The 20235-nt window shown below is 42.4% G+C and overlaps 1 protein-coding gene across 1 annotated transcript; it reads left to right on the forward strand.

The window, feature by feature from the left end:
* The first annotated feature begins 14236 nt into the window (after positions 1 to 14236).
* On the forward strand, positions 14237 to 20025 carry LOC307192568 (small ribosomal subunit protein eS10). The gene is made up of 6 exons (XM_079933577.1): positions 14237 to 14307; positions 15143 to 15292; positions 15524 to 15695; positions 17180 to 17257; positions 19240 to 19295; positions 19931 to 20025. The coding sequence occupies exons 2-6, from the start codon at positions 15143 to 15145 to the stop codon at positions 19970 to 19972; spliced, it is 498 nt and encodes a 165-aa protein (XP_079789703.1). The 5' UTR covers positions 14237 to 14307; the 3' UTR covers positions 19973 to 20025.
* Positions 20026 to 20235: the final 210 nt, after the last annotated feature.

The raw sequence follows: 20235 nt of genomic DNA on the forward strand, positions 1-20235 counted from the left end.
AATTTAATTTGAAGTTGATCATAGACATAAGTGTAAAAGTTAAAACTAAAAAAATTCACAACGTTCATTGCAGCTCTATTTACAATAGCCAGGACATGGAAGCAGCCTAACTGTCCATCGACAGATGACTGGATAAAGAAGATGTGGCACATATATACAATGGAATATTACTCAGCCATAAAAAGAAACAAAATTGAGTTATTTGTAATGAGGTGGATGGACCTAGGGTCTGTCATACAGAGTGAAGTAAGTCAGAAAGAGAAAAACAAATATCCTATGTTAACAAATATCCTATGTTAACACATATATATGGAATCTAAAAAAAAAAGGTCATGAAGAACCTAGGGGCAGGACCGGAATAAAGACGCAGACATAGAGAATGGACTTGAGGATACGGGGAGGGTGAGGGGTAAGCTGGGACGAAGTGAGAGAGTGGCATGGACATACATACACTACCAAATGTAAAATAGCTAGCTAGTGGGAAGCAGCCACATAGCACAGGGAGATCAGCTCTGTGCTTTGTGTCCACCTAGAGGGGTGGGATAGGGAGGGTGGGAGGGAGATGCAAGAGGGAAGAGATATGGGGATATATGTATATGTAGAGCTGATTCACTTTGTTATACAGCAGAAACTAACACACCATTGTAAAGCAACTATACTCCAATAAAGATGTTAAAAAAACCCAAAAAACTAAAAAAATGGGAATCCCCTGGTGGTCCAGTGGTTAGGACTCTGCGCTTCCACTGCAGGCGGCATGGGTTCTAACTCTGGCCCAGGAACTAAGATCCCACAAGCCATGCCGGGGCTGGAGGGTGGGTACTAAAAAATCTTCTAAAGGAAAACGTAAGAGGATATTCTCGTAAGCTTGGGCTAAGCAAAGATTTCTTAGGACACAAAAAGCACAGGTCATTTAAAAACTTAACAAATTAGTCTATTAATAAATTAACTAATTAAAAACTTCTGGGGATAGCAGCCATCTTGCCTTCCATCAAAGGAGCCCCATCGTGCCCGGGGAAGGAAGACAGAAAATGAAAGAAGCATGTGAAACAGTGTCAGGGACCCAGAAACCCTCTTAACCTCTTCCTGTATTGTGCTTTCCCTAGAGCGCAGGGAATGTTATTCCATCTGTCTTTGCATTGTTTTGTGATACGAGGCTAAAGAGGAGTTGGGTAGTTGTTTGCCGTGTGTATTAGTATCTCTGGAGTGGTATTCAGAGACATTTGTGCCACTTTTATAAACGTAAAAAGTAACCTGATTAAAATAGCTTGATTGTCAATATTAGATGTTCAGATTGAAATTCAATTTAAACAGGCAGAAAAAAGCCCTACATGTTGAACAGTATTCATATTCTTGCATGAATAAAATTATATCTTTGTGTTTAAAAAGAAAGAGAACTTCTGGGAGATGGGGATTGAGATACACACTCCTACATATAAAATAGATAACTAATAAGGACCTACTGTATAGCACAGGGAACTCTACTCAGTACTCTGTAATGACCTATATGGGAAAAGAATCTAAAAAGAGTGGATAGGGAATTCCCTTGTGGTCCAGTGGTTAGGACTCTGAAGTCTCACTACCAAGGGCCCGGGTTCGATCCCTGGTTGGGGAACTAAAACCCCATGAGCCTCATGGTGCAGCCAAAATAAATAAATTAATTAATTAATTTTAAAAAAAGAGTGGGTATACGTATATGTATAACTGATTCACTTTGCTGTATACCTGAAACTAACACAACATTGTAAATCAACTAGACTCCAATAAAATTTATTTTAAAAAAAAGAAAGAAAGAAAGTTTCTGGTCTTCAAAAGTCATTGTTAAGAAAATAAAAAGATAAGCCACAGACTAGGAGAAAATATTCATAATATTTACATATATCTGAAAAAAGGACTGGTATCCAGATTATATAAATAACTCCTACAACTCAATATTAAGAAGTAAAATGATCCAGTTTTTAAAACAGGCAAAAGACTGAACTGTATACTTAAATATGGTTAAGATTGTAAATTTTATGGTGTGTATATTTTACCACAACTGAAAAAAAAAATTTAAATGGGCAGAAGATTTGAAAAAATCTTTCAGAAAAGAGGATATCAAAACATCAGGCCTTAGACCTTAAGTATATACAATGTTTATTTGTCAATCATACCTCATTAAAGCTGGGGGAAAGTTTTTTTTTATTTAAAGTAATATTAATAACTGACTTTCTTGAGCACCTGCCACATGCAAGGCACAGCTCCAAACGCATCATTTATACAAACTCTTTGAATCCTTCCCACAACTCCACCAGGTTGGTACTGTTATTTCCAGCAAAGAAATGAAGAAAGCAAGGCACAGAGAGGCTAAGAGGCCCCACAGCTACAAAGTGGCAGAGGTTTGCCAGGCAGTGTAGCTCTCGATTCTGTGCTCTCAATTGCAGAGGTAAAGAGGCTCCAATGGGCAATGGGAGAGGAAACCCTCCCAAGGGAAGTGTGGCTGCCTTGCTTGTCCTGGTGGACTGTGCTGAGGAAGGAGGCCCAGCAGGAAGAGGAAATCGAGATAGACGTTTCAAAACCAAAATGCATCACAAGCTTCATTCATTTCCTAAAGAAATATTTACTGAGGCTCTCCTGTGTGCCAGGCAGGCACTGTCCCAAGCTGCTGAGGGTCCAGCCATCAGCACCACAGGCACAAATCCGTGCCCTTGTGGAGCTGAGATTCCAAACCTTCCCATGCCTCAGTTTTTCCAGCTGTAAAATGGGTACTCAAAAATGTATTGGGTTGGCCAAAAAGTTCATTTGGTTTAAATAAAAATAAAAGACACATTTTTCATTTTCACCAAGAATTTTATGGACTAATGTATTCACTAACTGAACAAACTTTTTGGCCAACCCAATAGTTAGGCAGTGAAAAAGAAAACAAGGGAGTATGAGAAATGCTCAGAGAGTTACAGGTGACAATGGATGAACCAGACCTTGACAGCAACATGGATCACCTCTGCAGGCAACAGATCCAACAGGCTGTCAACAGGTGGCATTCCCTGAACTCTGTCTGCAGTTTTTGCCTCCACATTGCTTATTATCAAATAATTCAGGAAAATAATCACGGCAGCCTCAGGCAAGTGAGGTCAGAGGAGCTGCCCCAAACAATGACAGGTAAAGAGGTGGTAGTCGATTAGGGAGAGGTCGTCTGCGGTGTGGTTTGCTCATGTGGAGGGGAGGGTCAGGCTCCATTTAGAGAATAAATCACACCCTCAGCCCCATGGCAACAGATGTGGGTGACGTGTGTGTGTGTGTGTGTGTGTGTGTGTGTGTGTGTCCGGGAATGTGTCAGCAGCCATCTACCTACAGATCACAAACTCGTATATGCCTTGGGAGCTATAAATGAAAATTCACAGCAGAGATGGCTCTTTCGAGGAGCTTCCCTCTGGAGTGGGAGGAGGTGTCATGCTACAGCATTAGGAAGCTATTCTAGATAGTGTCTATTGAGGACATCTGGTTTACTGTGGCCACAGCCAGGGCCTCACTGTACCTGGGCCCTAAGAGGGTGCCCTCCACTCTGTTCCCTGAGTCACAGAAATAGAGGCCACCATGCTGACCACAGAGGGCACTGCTCCCCAGGACTCCTTCCCTTTCCTCTGTGACCAGGGAGATTTTATTCAAGGCTCTGGAACCTCAAAAGAAAAGGAACTGCAACTAGAAAATCTCTACAAGGTAGTTTATTCATTTCCAATCTGGGGGGACTCCAGGGGGTCTCTGGGGACCTAGACCCTGACTTCCATTCTTCCATCTTTCCAGCGGCCCGCAGGATTTTGTAGCTTCGCAAAGTCGGTGGTTCTCAATGTTGGTGGTTTTAAAACTGCTGCTGCCCATACCCATGTTCACCAGAAAACAAGGGCCGGGTAGCCAGACACAAACCAATACGTACTGTGGTGACATCAGAATAGTGTGTATCTGGGAATGAGGGTGGGGCACTGACCAGAAAGGGAGACTTCTGGAGTACTGGTCATATCCTCTCTCTTGATCTGAATGGTAGTTAACATGGATTTACACACACACACACATACACACACACACATAAAAATACATTGAGTTGTAACCTTAACATTTGTGCACTGTACTGTAAGTATACTACATATCGAGAAAAATTAAAAAGCAAAATACTGGGGGAATTCCCTGGTGGTCCAGTGGTTAGGACTCTGCGCTGCCACTGAAGGGGACCCAGGTTCCATCCCTGGTCAGGGAACTAAGATCCCACAAGTCTCGTGGTACAGCCAAAAAAAAAAAAAAAAAAAAAGGCAAAATACTGATGCCTTGGCCCCACCCCCTGTGTCTGACTTAACTCAGTCTGGGGTGTGGCCTGGGTAAATGGATTTTTAAAAGCTTCCCAAAGGGTTCTACTGAGCAGCAGGCATGAGACCAAACCCTGCAAGAGCCAGAGCCCTTCCTCTCACTTTTCTGAACCCTGGGCTCTGGCTCCCTGCCCCTGACCTTTGCCCCAGGAGGAACACCCCATTGCAGAGGGGCAGCCTGAGGTAGCAGGAAAGGCTCCGGGCTCTGCAGACAGAGTCCAGTTCCATCAATTCTTACTTCTGCGACCTTGACCAAGAAGCATCTGTTTCTCTAAGCCTGTTTTTTGTTCATTTGTTTTTTGTTTTTTGGGTTTGTGTGTGTGTGTGTGTGTCTTTAACACCGGGCAGGTGATAGACCTATATCTCACGCACAATACAGCGCAGGAGTGGTAAAAATGGTGTTGGTCTTGATAACGGTAATCTCTTTAAAATATACATCTGATCCTGTCACGACTGCCTGAAACCTTTCCGTGGCTCTTCATTGCACTTTGAATAAAATCCTACCTCTTCCTGAGGCCACCATGCCTGTCCAGGTTCTCCATGCTCACCATGTCCTGGCCGCTGGCTTGCCTCTCAGTTCAAGCCCTTCTTTGCAGCAGGGCCTTGCACTGGAATTGTTCCTCCTGGTTTTTCTCAACCCAAGCTCTAGGTCACCACGCCCTGATCCTTTTCTTCATAGCTCCCAGTACATAATAGAGGTATTTGTTGCCGGGCGTGGGATCCGAGTGTGTTCTTGCCTCCACTTTTACCCCATCACCTGGCCCAGGGCCAGGTGCCTTGTGCCTCACTGCTGAATGGAATTCAGTGAACTCAAGGGTGCGCTGTCATTTGAGAAGTCTTTTCTAAATTTCAGAGGGTATTATTATTCGTCCTCCTTCCTGACTCAGTAACCTCTAATATCCTCTGCTCACCATGAGTTTGCTGTTTACTCCTGAAACATTTAGTATCCCAATCATGTGTGAGACATCATGCTAACTGCTGGAGAGGACAAAGAGAGGAGCAAGTCATGGCCCCTGCCCACGAGAAGGCTCCATCCAGGGCTGGAGACACCACAGGAACCTCATCTGAGGATGAGCTGGGAAGTGCTGCAGTGTCCCTCCACATCCTCTTCTCACTCCACATCGTCTCCAGGTGATTTCAGAGCCTCACAGGGTCTTAGGTGATTCCCTGACCTAATGTAACGCAGCTCTCTCCCACAGGACAAATTCTGAGCTCTTTATCTAAAATCGGCCTGGGGAGCTCTACCACAACCAGTCCCTCCCATCAGGAAGTTTGCACAAGCCTCTTAGATAGCCTCATCCACCAGAGGACAGACAGCAGAAGCAAGTAGAACTACAATTCTGCAGCCTGTGGAAGGAAAACCACATTCACAGGAAGATAGACAAAATGAAAAGGCAGAGGACTTTGGACCAGAGGAAAGAACAAGATAAAACCCCAGAAAAACAACTAAATGAAGTGGAGATAGGCAACCTTCCAGAAAAAGAATTCAGAATAACGATAGTGAAGATGATCCAGGACCTCGGAAAAAGAATGGAGGCAAAGATCGAGAATGCAAGAAATGTTTAACAAAGACCTAGAAGAATTAAAGGGAAAACAAACAGAGATGAATAATATAATAACTGAAATGAAAAATACACTAGAAGGAATCAATAGCAGAATAACTGAGGCAGAAGAATGGATAAGTGACCTGGAAGACAGAATGGTGGAATTCACTGCCATGGAACAGAATAAAGAAAAAAGAATGAAAAGAGGTTAAGACAGCCTAAGAGACCTCTGGGACAACATTAAATGCAACAACGTTCACATTATATGGGTCCCAGAAGGAGAAGAGAGAGAGAAAGGACCCGAGAAAATATTTGAAGAGATTATAGTCAAAAACTTCCCTAACATGGGAAAGGAAATAGCCACCCAAGTCCAGGAAGCACAGAGAGTCCCAGGCAGGATAAACCCAAGGAGAAACACACTGAGGCACATAGTAATCAAATTGGCAAAAATTAAAGACAAAGAAAAAATTATTGAAAGCAATAAGGGAAAAATGACAAACAGCATACAAGGGAACTCCCATAAGGTTAACAGCTGATTTCTCAGCAGAAAATCTACAAGCCAGAAGGGAGTGGCAGGACATATTTAAAGTGATGAAAGGGAAGAACCTACAACCAAGATTACTCGACCTAGCAAGGATCTCATTCAGATTCCACGGAGAAATCAAAAGCTTAATAGGCAAGCAAAAGCTAAGAGAATTCAGCACCACCAAACCCGCTCTACAACAAATGCTAAAGGAACTTCTCTAAGTGGGAAACACAAGAGAAGAAAAGGACCTACAAAAACAAACCCACAACAATTAAGAAAATGGTAATAAGAACATACATATCAATAATTACCTTAAACATGAATGGATTAAATGCTCCAACCAAAAGACACAGGCTCACTGAATGGATTCAAAAGCAAGACCCATATAGATGCTGTCTACAAGAGACCCACTTCAGACCTAGGGACACATACAGACTGAAAGTGAGGGGATGGAAAAAGATATTCCATGCAAATGGAAATCAAAAGAAAGCTGAAGTAGCAATACTCATAGCAGATAAAATAGACTTTAAAATAAAGAAAGTTACAATAGACAAGGAAGGACACTACATAATGATCAAGGGATCAATCCAAGAAGATATAATGATTATAAATATATATGCACCCAACATAGGAGCACCTCAATACATAAGGCAACTGCTAACAGCTATAAAAGAGGAAATCAACAGTAACACAATCATACTAGGGGAGTTTAACACCCCACTTTCACCAATGGACAGATCATCCAAAATGAAAATTAATAAGGAAACACAAGCTTTAAATGACACAATAGACCAGATAGATTTAATTGATATTTATAGGACATTCCATCCAAAAACAGGAGATTACACTTTCTTCTCAAGTGCACATGGAACATTCTCCAGGATAGATCACACCTTGGGTCACAAATCAAGCCTTGGTAAATTTAAGAAAATTGAAATCATGTCAAGCATCTTTTCTGACCACAATGCTATGAGATTAGAAATCAATTACAGGGAAAAAACCCACAAACACATAGAGGCTAAACAATACGTTACTGAATAACCAAGAGATCACTGAAGAAATCAAAGAGGAAATCAAAAAATACCTAGAGACAAATTACAATGAAAACACGACAATCCAAAATCTATGGGATACAGCAAAAGCAGTTTTAACAGGGAAGTTTATAGCAATACAATCCTACCTCAAGAAACAAGAAACATCTCAAGTAAACAATCTAACCTTACACCTAAAGGACCTAGAGAAAGAAGAACAAACAAAACCCCAAGTTAGTAGAAGGAAAGAAATCGTAAATATCAGAGCAGAAGTAAGTGAAATAAAAACAAAGAAAACAATAGCAAAGATCAATAAAACTATAAGCTGGTTCTTTGAGAAGATAAACAAAATTGATAAACCATTAGCCAGACACACCAAGAAAAAGAGGGAGAGGACTCAAATCAATAAAATTAGAAATGAAAACGGAGAAGTTACAACAGACACCGCAGAAATACAAAGCATCCTAGGAGACTACTACAAGCAACTCTATGCCAAAAAAACGGACAACCTGGAAGAAATGGACAATTCTTAGAAAGGCATAACCTTCCAAGACTGAACCAGGAAGAAACAGAAAATATGAACAGACCAATCACAAGTAATGAAATTGAAACTGTGATTAAAAATCTTCCAACAAACAAAAGTCCAGGACCAGATGGCTTCACAGGTGAATTCTATCAAACATTTAGAGAAGAGCTAACACCCATCCTTCTCAAACGCTTCCAAAAAATTGCAGAGGAAGGAAAACTCCCAAACTCATTCTATGAGGGCACCATCACGCTGATACCAAAGCAGAAAAACATACTACAAAAAAAGAAAATTACAGACCAATATCACTGATGAATATAGATGCAAAGATCCTCAAATAAAATACAAGCAAACGGAATCCAACAAAACATTAAAGGATCATGGGCTTCCCTGGTGGCGCAGTGATTGAGAGTCTGCCTGCCGATGCAGGGGACACGGGTTCGTGCCCCGGTCCGGGAAGATCGCACGTGCCGCGGAGCGGCTGGGCCCGTGAGCCATGGCCGCTGAGCCTGCGTGTCCGGAGCCTGTGCTCCTCAACGGGAGAGGCTGCAGCAGTGAGAGGCCCGCGTACCACAAAAAAAAAACAAACAAACAAACAAAAAAAAACATTAAAGGATCATACACCATAATCAAGTGGGGTTTATCCAAGGGATGCAAGGATCCTTCAGTATATGCAAATCAATCAATGTGATACACCATATTAACAAATTGAAGAAGAAAAACCATATGATCATCTCAATAGATGCAGAAAAAGCTCTTGAAAAAATTCAACACACATTCATGATAAAAACTCTCCAGAAAGTCGGCATAGAGGGAACCTACCTCAACATAATAAAGGCCATATACGACAAACCCACAGAAAACATCATTCTCAATGGTGAAAAACTGAAACCATTTCCTCTAAGATCAGGATGTCCACTCTTGCCACTATTATTCAACATAGTTTTGGAAGTCCTAGCCACAGAAATCAGAGAAGAAAAAGGAATAAAATGAATACAAATTGGAAAGAGGAAGTAAAACTGTTTGGAAGTAAACACTATTTGTAGATGACATGGTACCATACATAAAGAATCCTAAAGATGCCACTAGAAAACTACTAGAGCTAATCAATGAATTTGGTAAGGTTGCAGGATACAAAATTAATGCACAGAAATATCTTGCATTCCTATACACTAACAATGAAAGATCAGAATGAGAAATTAAGGAAACAATCCCATTCACCACCGCAACATAAAGAATAAAATACCTAGGAATAAACCTACCTAGGGAGACAAAAGACCTGTACTCAGAAAACTATAAGACACTGATGAAAGAAATCAAAGACGACACAAACAGATGGAGAGATATACCATGTTCTTGGATTGGAAGAATCAACACTATGAAAATGACTACACTACCCAAAGCAATCTACAGATTCAATGCAATCCTTATCAAATTACCAGTGGCATTTTTTACAGAACTAGAACAAAAAATCTTAAAATTTGTATAGAGACACAAAAGACCCCGAATAGCCAAAGCAGTCTTGAGGGAAAAAAATGGAGCTGGAGAAATCAGACTCCCTGACTTCAGACTATACTACAAAGCTACAGTAATCAGGACAATATGGTACCAGCACAAAAACAGAAATATAGATCAATGGAACAGGATAGAAAGCCCAGAGATAAACCCACGCACCTATGGTCAACTAATCTATGACAAAGGAGGCAAGGATATACAATGGAGAAAAGACAATCTCTTCAATAAGTGGTGCTGGGAAAACTGGACAGCTGCATGTAAAAGAATGAAATTAGAACACTCCCTAACACCATACACAAAAATAAACTCAAAATGGATTAGAGACCTAAATGTAAGACCAGACACTATAAAACTCTTAGAGGAAAACATAGGAAGAACACTCTTTGACATAAATCACAGCAAGATCTTTTTTGATCCACCTCCTAGAGAAATGGAAATAAAAACAAAAATAAACAAATGGGACCTAATGAAACTTAAAAGCTTTTGCACAGCAAAGGAAACCATAAGCAAGGCGAAAAGACAACCCTCTGAATGGGAGAAAATATTTGTAAACGAAACAACTGACAAAGGGTTAGTCTTCAAAATATACAAGCAGCTCATGCAGCTCAATATCAAAAACAACAAACAGCCCAATCCAAAAATGGGCAGAAGAACTGAATAGACATTTCTCCAGAGAAGATATACAGATCGCCAACAAACACATGAAAGGATGCTCAACATCACTAATCATTAGAGAAATGCAAATCAAAACTACAATGAGGTATCACTTCACAGTGGTCAGAATGGCCATCACCAAAAAATCTACAAGGAATAAATGCTGGAGAGGGTGTGGAGATATGGGAACCCTCTTGCACTGTTGGTGGGAATGTAAATTGATACAGCCACTATGGAGAACAGTATGGAGGTTTCTTAAAAAACTAAAAACAGAACTACTATATGACCCAGCAATCCCACTACTGGACATATACCCTGAGAAAACCATAATTCAAAAAGAGACATGTACCCCAATGTTCATTGCAGCACTATTTACAATAGCCAGGACATGGAAGCAATCTAAGTGTCCATCCATAGGTGAATGGATAAAGAAGATGTGGCATATATATACAATGGAATATTAGTCAGCCATAAACAGAAACAAAATTGAGTTATTTGTAGTGAGATGGGTGGACCTAGAGTTTGTCATACAGAGTGAAGTAAGTCAGAAAGAGGAAAACAAATACCATGTGCTAACACATATATATGGAATCTAAAAAAATAAATAAAAAGGTTCTGATGAACCCAGGGGCAGGACAGGAATAAAGATGCAGAAGTAGAGAACGGACTTGAGGACATGGGGAGGGGGAAGGGTAAGCTGAGATGAAGTGAGAGTAGCATTGACATATATACATTACCAAATGTAAAATAGATAGCTAGTGGGAAGCAGCTGCATAGTACAGGGAGATATAAAAAGAAAAAAAAAATCATCCTGGGTTTTTTCACCAGTGTGTCTCACAGGCACAAATGCAACAAAATCTAAAACTGAATCCATCTCTCCTAAACAATTTAGTGATATTTCAGATAAAAGCATAGCTTATTGAGGTAATGATGCTGAGAAACCATCTTACCCTTTGGAGGGAAAAATTTACACCAGAAGACATTCCAGGAGGATAAAAAATTTATTTTTTAATTAATTAATTAATCAATCTTATTTTTGGCTGCGTTGGGTCTTCGTTGCTGTTCACAGGCTGTTCTCTAGTTGCGGCGAGCAGGGGCTACTCTTCGTTGCAGTGCGCGGGCTTCTCATTGCAGTGGCTTCTCTTGCTGCGGAGCCCGGTCTCTAGGCTCGTGGGCTCAGTAGTTGTGGCTCTTGGGCTCTAGAGCACAGGCTCAGTAGTTGTGGCACATGGGCTTAGCTGCCCCTCGGCAGGTGGGATCTTCCCAGCCCAGGGCTTGAACCCGTGTCCCCTGCATTTGCAGGCAGATTCTTAACCACTGCACCACCAGGGAAGTTCCTAAAAGATTTAAACATAAACAATTTAGTCATGTAAAGACCTTGAATATTTTTGTAAGTGAACTGGGGAGTCCTTGGAGGATTTTAAGCAGAGGAGTGACATGGTCTGATGTTGTAGCAGGATCACTCTAGCCACAGTAAGGGAAGAGACCTGCGAGACTGTATTTCAGTAAACTGCATCCCAGAGCTGCTGCTGGGAAGTGAGCCATCACCCCTATGTCTTCCTGCTGGCTGCTTTCAAGGTCTTCTCTTTGTCTCTGATGCCCTGCAAATTCATTATGATATGTTTAGGCATGGATCTGTTTTTATTTATCCAACTTGAGATTTGATGATCTCAGTGACTCTGAAGTGTGTTGTCTTCCAAGAATTCTTGAGGATACTGACAGTGTCTCTTTCCCATATTCTCTATCATTTTCTTATGTGACTTCACATAGACATGTATTAGACTTTCTCTCTCTATCCTTCACACCTCAAATCCTTTCTTTCAACTATCCCATCTCTTTTTTTTTCCAGTTATATATATTTTTATTAAAAATTTTTTTTACTGAAATATAGTTGATTTACAATATTGTGTAAGTTTCAGATGTACAGCACAGTGATTCAGTTATACATATATACATATATTCTTTTTCAGATTCTTTTCCCTTATAAGTTATTATGTAATATTGAGTAGAGTTCCCTGTGCTATACAGTAGGTCCTTGTTGGCTATCTATTTTATACATAGTAGTGTGTATTTGTTAATTCCAGCCTCCTAATTTATTCCTGCCCACACCCACTTATTCCATCTCTTTTAATCTCTGGACTACATTGTGAATGTTCTGTTTTTTCACATCTATCTTCCCTTTCATGATTTTTCTCTTCAAGTGTGTCAGATCTATTGTTTATTCTTTTTTTAAATTGTTTTAAATTTCAATCATTTTAGTTTTCATTACTAGGAATTTTATTGTATTCTTTTCCAAATCTGCTTTACCAGTCCTTAGATTATGTTTTTCCTTCTTCCTTGTTTCTTGTTGTCCAAGATTTTTAAAAAAATTTTCTGTAAACATGTTATGAATACTTATTTTTTAACTTGTGACAAAATACACATAAAATTTACCATCTTAACCATTTTAAGTGTACATTTCCGTAGCGTTAAGTAATTCACATTGTTGTGCACCCAATCTCCAGAATTCTTTCCATCCTGCAAAACTGCCAAATACTTATTTTTAAACAGTGAAACCACAAAAATACTTGAAGAAACTATAGGTGAATATTTTTAAAATTAATTAATTTATTTATTTTTGGTTGCATTGGGTCTTCATTGGCCCCCGTTGCTGCGCGCGGGCTTTCTCTAGTTGGGACAAGCTGGGGCTATTCTTTGTTGCGGTGCACGGGCTTTTCATTGCGGTGGCTTCTCTTGTTGCAGAGCACAGGCTCTAGAGCGCAGGCTCAGTAGTTGTGGCGCATGGGCTTAGTTGCCCCGCGGCATGTGGAATCTTCCCGGACCAGGGCTCAACCCCACCAGGGCTCAACCCCGTGTCCCCTGCATTGGCAGGCATCGATTGTTAACCGCTGCACCACCTGGGAAGTCCCTAGGTGAATATTTATATGATATTCAGATGTGGAGTGACTTTTTAAGCATTGTACCAAGGTCTGAAACCATAAAGATTTGAATACAAAGAAATGTGGAAAAAAAGTGAAACTTCTTCGAAATACTATTTAAATTGAACAAATGAAAAAAAAACTGGGAGAAATTCTTGAAAAATATGTGACAAAGGGTTAATAGCTTTAATACATAGAGTAATTTCAAATCAATAAGAAAAAACTTAATAGGACAACAGGTAATGGAAGTGAATTTATAAAAGAAGGAACACAAACGCCTAAAAAGAAAAACTATTTAACCACAGAAGTAATCAAGAAAAGCAAATCAAAAGAGCAATGAGGTTAATATTTCTTATCTATCAGACTGAGAAAAATGAATATCCAATGTCGGCAGGGTTAATAATGAGGAAGCGAGCCTTGTTGATAACAGCTGACCAGAATGTAATTGATAACGCCTTCCAGAAGTCAATGTGGCATGTGTCAAAAACCTAAAAATGTGTACTTTGTTACTCAACAATTACACTGACAGGACTTCGTCCTAAGGAAAATATTTGAGAAGTGTGCAGGTGTGTGGCATCGTTAGTTATAATAGTGAAAAAATTCTAAAATATATATCCAGTCATAGAGTGTTGATTAAACCATCAGCGGACTACTACGTAGTCATTACAATTGAAGCTATTAATTAACAAGAAGAGATTCGTGATGTATTAGTAAATGAAAAAAACAGGTTTCCAAACATCATACCATAACGTACATACAAAACATCCCATTTTTGTTAAAAAATACACTTCCTTTGAGTTTGTAAGAATATATACCAAAATGTTAATAGCGATCCTTCGGTTGATGGGATTCTATTTTTATTCTTTTATTATTATTGTTATTGCAGTTATTATTATTTCGTCTGGTTTCTCTTTCCCCCCCTCAAAGAGCATATATTATTTACATAATAATAAGTTACCGACGGGAAACAAAAGAAACACGTAGCGACTTTCTAAAGGGCCTGCCCACGCAATAAAAGTGACCATTTATTGATAAAGCACGCAGTGTCAGAAGCCCCCAGCGGCGGTTTCCACGTGCGTTCGTCCTCAAGGAAGCCAGGGTTCGCGGTTCCCCGGAGACGCCAGTCCCTCAGGCACCGCCGAGGCCACCTCAGGCAGCGCGCGGGTCCTGACAGGGGGCGGGGCACGGCAGCCCGGAAGAGACGCCGCGCCGCACATACTCCTTCCTTTCCAGCTCCGGCCCCGGACCCAGCAGCCGTCGCGGTTAGTTCCTCGGGAGTTCGGGTTCCATCGGTCTCCATCCTGGCCTTCTCGCCGCCGTAGTCGTTGCTCTTCCCCGGGGTTGTGGCGGAGGCTGCTCGCTCCCGCTCCCCTCCCGTCCATTTTTGAGCAATGAGAGGAGCCAGGGGCGCACTTCGCTGGGTAGTGGGGCCCTGGCAGGCGAAGATTGGCGTCCCGATAGTGGAAGGCGGAGTGGGGAGGAAGATGAAGCTCTTGCGTGGCGGGGAAGATCCGGGCGAGGCTAGGGAGACTGTGCTCCTCTTGCACGCTGTTTTTCGGGGCAGAACCCCGCACCCTGAGTTGCCTCTTTGCCTGGTCATGGAAGTTTAGTTTGGGAGAAGAGTGGTAGGCTGTGGAGGTTTCAGCCCTTTGGTTTGGGGTCAGCGGCCTGTCATGAATCGAGGGCTTTCCTCTGGGTCATTCCCGCGCACCTGAAGGTACCGCCGCGCGCATTCCGCATTAGGTACTGTTGCTGATGGTCCCCAAATAGTCCGAGCGTACAGGGTCTGCTTCCTGTTTTATACCTTTGTTGTGAGTGTGAAAGTCTTGCAGCGAGTATGTACCTCCATCGTTTTATTTTAACGTCCTGGCAATTTCTCACCTGAATCGTGTTTTCGAGGGTGGGGGAGGGAACTAGTCACTGTTGGACTTAAGTTAGCGGAGTTTGAATTCTTGTTTTTCATGGTGTGTTTGAGATTTCAGTCCATTGGACAGCGATTTGTGTGTGTGTGTGTGGTCTTTGGGGGTGATGAACTGGGTTACTGGCCCGTGGCCACACTGCTCAAAAATGCTCTTGATAATCGCTTCCTTCTTGCAGATGTTGATGCCTAAGAAGAACCGGATTGCCATTTATGAACTCCTTTTTAAGGAGGGAGTGATGGTGGCCAAGAAGGACGTCCACATGCCTAAGCACCCCGAGCTGGCAGACAAGAATGTGCCCAATCTTCATGTCATGAAGGCCATGCAGGTAGCGGGGGTGGGGGGGTGGCTGCTGGAGTGGGGTGCAGATGGAGGGATTTTCCGCTGGTGTTCAAGGCAAATTCCAAGGAGAAGTCAGGACAGCCAGAGCTGCTTGCTGCCTTGAAGGGCTGTGAGGTAGATACACCGTGAAAATTTGTCTACTGTGAAGTTGAGCTTCCCATTTGCACTGCTTTTCTAGCCTCTAGTTATGTCTTAACCGTGGTTTTCTGTCTTACAGTCTCTCAAATCACGAGGCTACGTGAAGGAACAGTTTGCCTGGAGACATTTCTACTGGTACCTAACCAACGAGGGTATCCAGTATCTCCGGGATTACCTTCACCTGCCCCCTGAAATCGTGCCTGCCACCCTGCGCCGCAGTCGTCCTGAGACTGGCAGGCCGCGGCCCAAAGGTATAGTGCCCACATAATGCCTCTGAAGGCATTCTCTGAAGTTGCTCTTTCTGGGGAGAGAGGTGAAACAGTGGTTTTTTTGTGTGTGGGGCATGGAGGTGGTCTTAGTAATATAGCATTGGAATCAGCTCTTGAGGGACTCTGACACGCACGACCTAGGTCAAGTCTTAGAACCTTTAATGGAACTGGACTCAGGTCTTTAGGCAATCCCTAGAAATGGCATTAAACACAGGATATTAGTCTGTGGCAAGATAAATGTGATAGAGTATTACTGAAATTTTCTCCTGAAATTTTTCCAGTAGAGCGAGGTGCTTATCCCCCCCAAGAAGTCCAAAGCAAAGCTGTTTACCATGTGAAATAAATGAAGAGTTGTCTAGAGTTTCTTGGCAGTGGGAGCAGAAATAATCACGACAGATAGGGGAGAATGGATGTAGAGAGTGCGTGTGTGTATATTAGCAGTGTGCAAGGGGTCTGTGTGTGGGGAATTACCTTCTGACTCGAGGTCATTGTTGGCTTACAGTTGGCATTTTTCAGGGCTATGGTTCCTTTTCCTTAGGTTTTGAAAAAATTTGTCACTGGAACTTTGTAGAAAGAGCAGTTTGTGAGTTTGATGAGGTAAGATGCAGAGATTTCTAAAAACAGATGATAATCAGACTGTCAGGTTCCCTGGAATAGCACTTCGTGGAGCTCAGGAATCTTTTTATGAAAGCTCCCTAGGTGGTTAGGCAGGATTACATATCTTTAGAGCAAAGGTTCTTCACTGCATCTTGGAATCTTTGGGGGCATGGGAGTGTTGCCAATGCCATTGTTTGTTCCCACACAGATTCCAGTTTGCCATAGGTGGGGCCTGGCGTTTATTTACTTTGACCACTTACTACAGATTCAATCTAAAAAAGTCCATTTTCAAATCATGAACTCTATAGGTAATTTTCCAGCATAACAAGGTAGAGAGAATACTAAATTAACCTTTCAGTGTTCATGAGAATGTTATCCCACAGCCTAGTGAGACGCGAGGAGGAGCTAGAGGATTCTCAGTGGCCTCTATATTTATATACTTATATTGGAGGTGGGGCTTGCAGCTTATGGTGTCTCCTTTCCTGTTTGCACAGGAAGTTTTCCATTTCAGAGATGGGTCAGGTTCAAAATTTTGGCTATTCAAATGTTTGTAGAAATGGGTGGATTTCTTAATTTGCCAAGGAATTGGAAAACGTGTGTTTATGCTGAGAAATACAGAAGAAAGCAAACTTTTTGCAGGTGTACGACATTTTAATTAAGATGTGCGTTTTCCTAGGTCTTAGAGGAGCCAAAACGTCAGCGATGGCAGGTTTCTACCTGACTGTTGTGGGTGTAGGAGTTCCTGTCCCCATTAACCCATCATAACTAAGTGTTGCCCAGTGAGAATGGAGAGCAGTTCGTTCTTTTGGCCTGAAGGGAACAGAGTTCCCACGTTGCCCTGTGTTCATACTGTGGTTTAATTTGTGTAGGTCTGGAAGGAGAGCGACCTGCAAGACTCACAAGAGGGGAAGCCGACAGAGACACCTACAGACGAAGCGCTGTGCCCTGTGAGTAGCATCATCTGTATCTGGGTATTGAGGTAGAATCTTGGGATTCTACTCTGGCTGGGGCTCGGCCCTTGTAGATGCCAAGGTAACCAGTAAAGATCCTCCGTTTCATCTCAGATCATCTCCAGCTGGAGTCCTTTGTACTTCTTGTCTTATGCAGGGATGGGGATTAGAAGGAAAGCCCTTTGAGCTGGGGACACCGAAGACTTTAGTTGAAGACCTTTAGAGCAAAACTGAAGACTTTTAGGAAAGCAACATGATTTCTTTGTTTTGTAGTTGTGCTTGAGGGCAGGGCCCACTCACATCACCTTTGTTGCTTTTTTATTGCAAAAATAGTACAAAATCTTATTTTTAAATAGCACATGTTTGCCCTGATGGGAACAACAGACGTCTGTTCATTCAACAGATATATACTGAGTGCCTGTGGTATGCCAGACACGATTCTAGGAACTGGGGGGCTAGTAGTGTACATGAGAGACAAAAGGCCCTTCTCTTGTTGAACTTGCATTTTAGTAGTAGGGGGTGGATAAACAAAAATAAGTATATATCATGTCCATCGTGGGTGCAATGGGGGCGGGGGGTGTGCAGCTTCCAATTGGATTTTTAGGGAAAGTTCTGTCGAAGTGAGATTGAAGCAAACATTTGCAGGAGGTGAGGCTACCTGGGGGAAGAGCATTACAGGCAAAGGTCCTATGGGGAAGGCACCTGACTTGTCAGCAGAAGATAGTGGGAGAGTCAGATAAGGATGTAGGTCTCATAGTTCTGTGGGCCATGGTATGACTTGGGATTTTACTCCGGAATAAGGTGGGGAGCCATTCAATTTGTTTTAAAGAGACTCTGTCCTTGTTGCAGAAGCAGTTAATTGTGATATAAAAGAAAGGTGTAAAGGGAATTTTTACTAACTTCTACTGCTCTTGCCTCCTACTTGTGGTGCCTGATTCTTCAGGTGTGAGAAGTGAGCGATTAACCTAAATAGCTTATAGGATAGTAGTAAGAAAGATTTCCTCCAGCAAACAGGCTCTCAGTTCAGAGAAAGTTCGTCATCGCTTTTATTAGAAGTCAAACCACACAAGGAGTCAGCCAGAGGATGTGACAGTTGGTCCCCAAGTTGAGGGTGGGGGAGTGAGCATTTCAGGGAGAGATCGGCATGGACAAAGGTACAGAGTTGGGGAGGATACTGTGGCTCTGGTCAAAGGGCCAGGAGGTGAGCAGACAGGAGCCTGTGGTGGGTGTGGTCAGAAATGGGCCAAAGGTGGGCTCCGATTTGAATAAGATTTACTGAAACCGCACTGACTATTAGCCCTGCCCCTCAAATGTGAATTGTAAAATTTCCTAGTGGTCACATTTAAAGCAAATAGAAATGGTTTATGTGTATATTAATTTTTTTAATCCCAGGTATTTTGAAATGTTATTTTAATATGTAACCTGTATAAACATTAATGAGATATTTTGCATTCTCTTAAGTCTTGAAATCTGATGGGTAGTTTGCACACATCTCAATTTGGGCTAGTGGCTGACATAATAGGACGGAGCAGCACTAGATCTTTCATCTTGTTTGCCACTTTCCCTTAGTCATAATAAAGTTGCTTTTTGCTTCTGTGGGCCCTTCACCTCTTAGTTCCCCCTTCATTGAGCTCCCTCTGAGCTAGGTGCTGGTCTGAAGCATGGAAGTAACTCAGTGATGGGAAGTGCTGTATAGGAAGTGCACATAATCCAGACTTCATGGTCAAGGCAGCCTTCCTGGAGGATGCAATAGTTTGGGCTGTGAGCTTTGTAAGGTGACTTAAGGAAGGCTGCCCCAGGAGAGGGATGGGGCAGAGGTGGCTCAGAAGATGTCTCCCCACTGCAGGTTGTAATTTACTTGTACTTCATGGTACCTTTGCTGACATGGCTTTTCTTGCAAGATTGGGCTGGGTGACTTGTCCTTGTTCTGTAGTGGATCAGATCATGTGATGAATCTAAATCGGTGTTTCTCATTCCAGCTGGTGCCGACAAGAAAGCCGAGGCCGGGGCTGGGTCAGCAACCGAATTCCAGTTTGTAAGTATCCCCTTTTTGCTCTTCATGAGCAGTCACTATTCTGGTCTCAGCCCTTTGGATCTACATATTCAGAGATGCAGTATAGTGTGGTGGGTCCCACCCCTCTTCCCAAGCACATATTCCAGATAGGTTTTTATATTAAGGCACAGTATGCAAACATCTGTGAATATATAAATTACTGAAACACGTCTCACAGATCAATACTACATGAGGCATAGTGGTATTTTCTAGTTCATTAATGGCCATCATAGGCTCCCTGGATTAGTTTCATGAACCAAAACAGGGTTGAAACCTGAACACTGGGGATTGAGCAGGCTCTAGACTCCAGATGGTGTGATCTTCGGCAGGTGCCCCTCTGTGCCTGTTACCTCATCTATAAAGTAGTAGCTGTCTCAAGGTAGTTGTGAGACTAGTTAATCCAAGTAAAGGATTAACCCCGGGGATGGTGTATCACTGTTGGGACAGCAGCTGTCCTGGGCAGCAGGAAATGGGCCTAGGAGGTGAACGTGGCCCCAGAGCCTGTAAGAGGCAGGGCTGGGTTCTCTGAGCCCTTACATATGGGGACCTCTCCAGTGATGATGAGGCCTGCTGCCCGGCATACCACTTATGCTGATGTCATGTGCTTTCTCTTGCAGAGAGGCGGATTTGGTCGTGGACGTGGTCAGCCACCTCAGTAAAGTTTGGAAGAGATGGTTTTGTGTTGAATAAACGTGTAGCCAGAAAAAATTAATCTTGTGTGCCCTGTTTTGTGCGTTATGTAGCCTGAACAGGACTGGTTTAAGGATCAGAGTGTTAAGTGGGGTAAGAGCGGATTGGTTTTGGGTGTTGTCCTTATCCAGGGTGACATCACTTGTTGCTGTTAGAGCTGCAGTACTTGGCTTTGACCTGGGCCCTCTTTGCTCCAGCATAAGCCTCCCTGTGGGGTCCTGTCCAGTGTGGT

This window comes from Stenella coeruleoalba (genome assembly GCF_951394435.1).
Source record: "Stenella coeruleoalba genome assembly, chromosome: 10".
Taxonomy (NCBI): Eukaryota; Metazoa; Chordata; class Mammalia; order Artiodactyla; family Delphinidae; genus Stenella; species Stenella coeruleoalba.

What these genes read in the sequence shown, in the direction of transcription:
- LOC307192568 (XM_079933577.1), top strand. Translation starts at nt 15,143, where the DNA reads ATGTTGATGCCTAAGAAGAACCGGATTGCCATTTATGAACTCCTTTTT. An exon ending in ATGTCATGAAGGCCATGCAG is followed by an intron (nt 15,293 to 15,523) that starts GTAGCGGGGGTG and finishes TCTGTCTTACAG; the next exon opens with TCTCTCAAATCACGAGGCTA. An exon ending in TGGCAGGCCGCGGCCCAAAG is followed by an intron (nt 15,696 to 17,179) that starts GTATAGTGCCCA and finishes TAATTTGTGTAG; the next exon opens with GTCTGGAAGGAGAGCGACCT.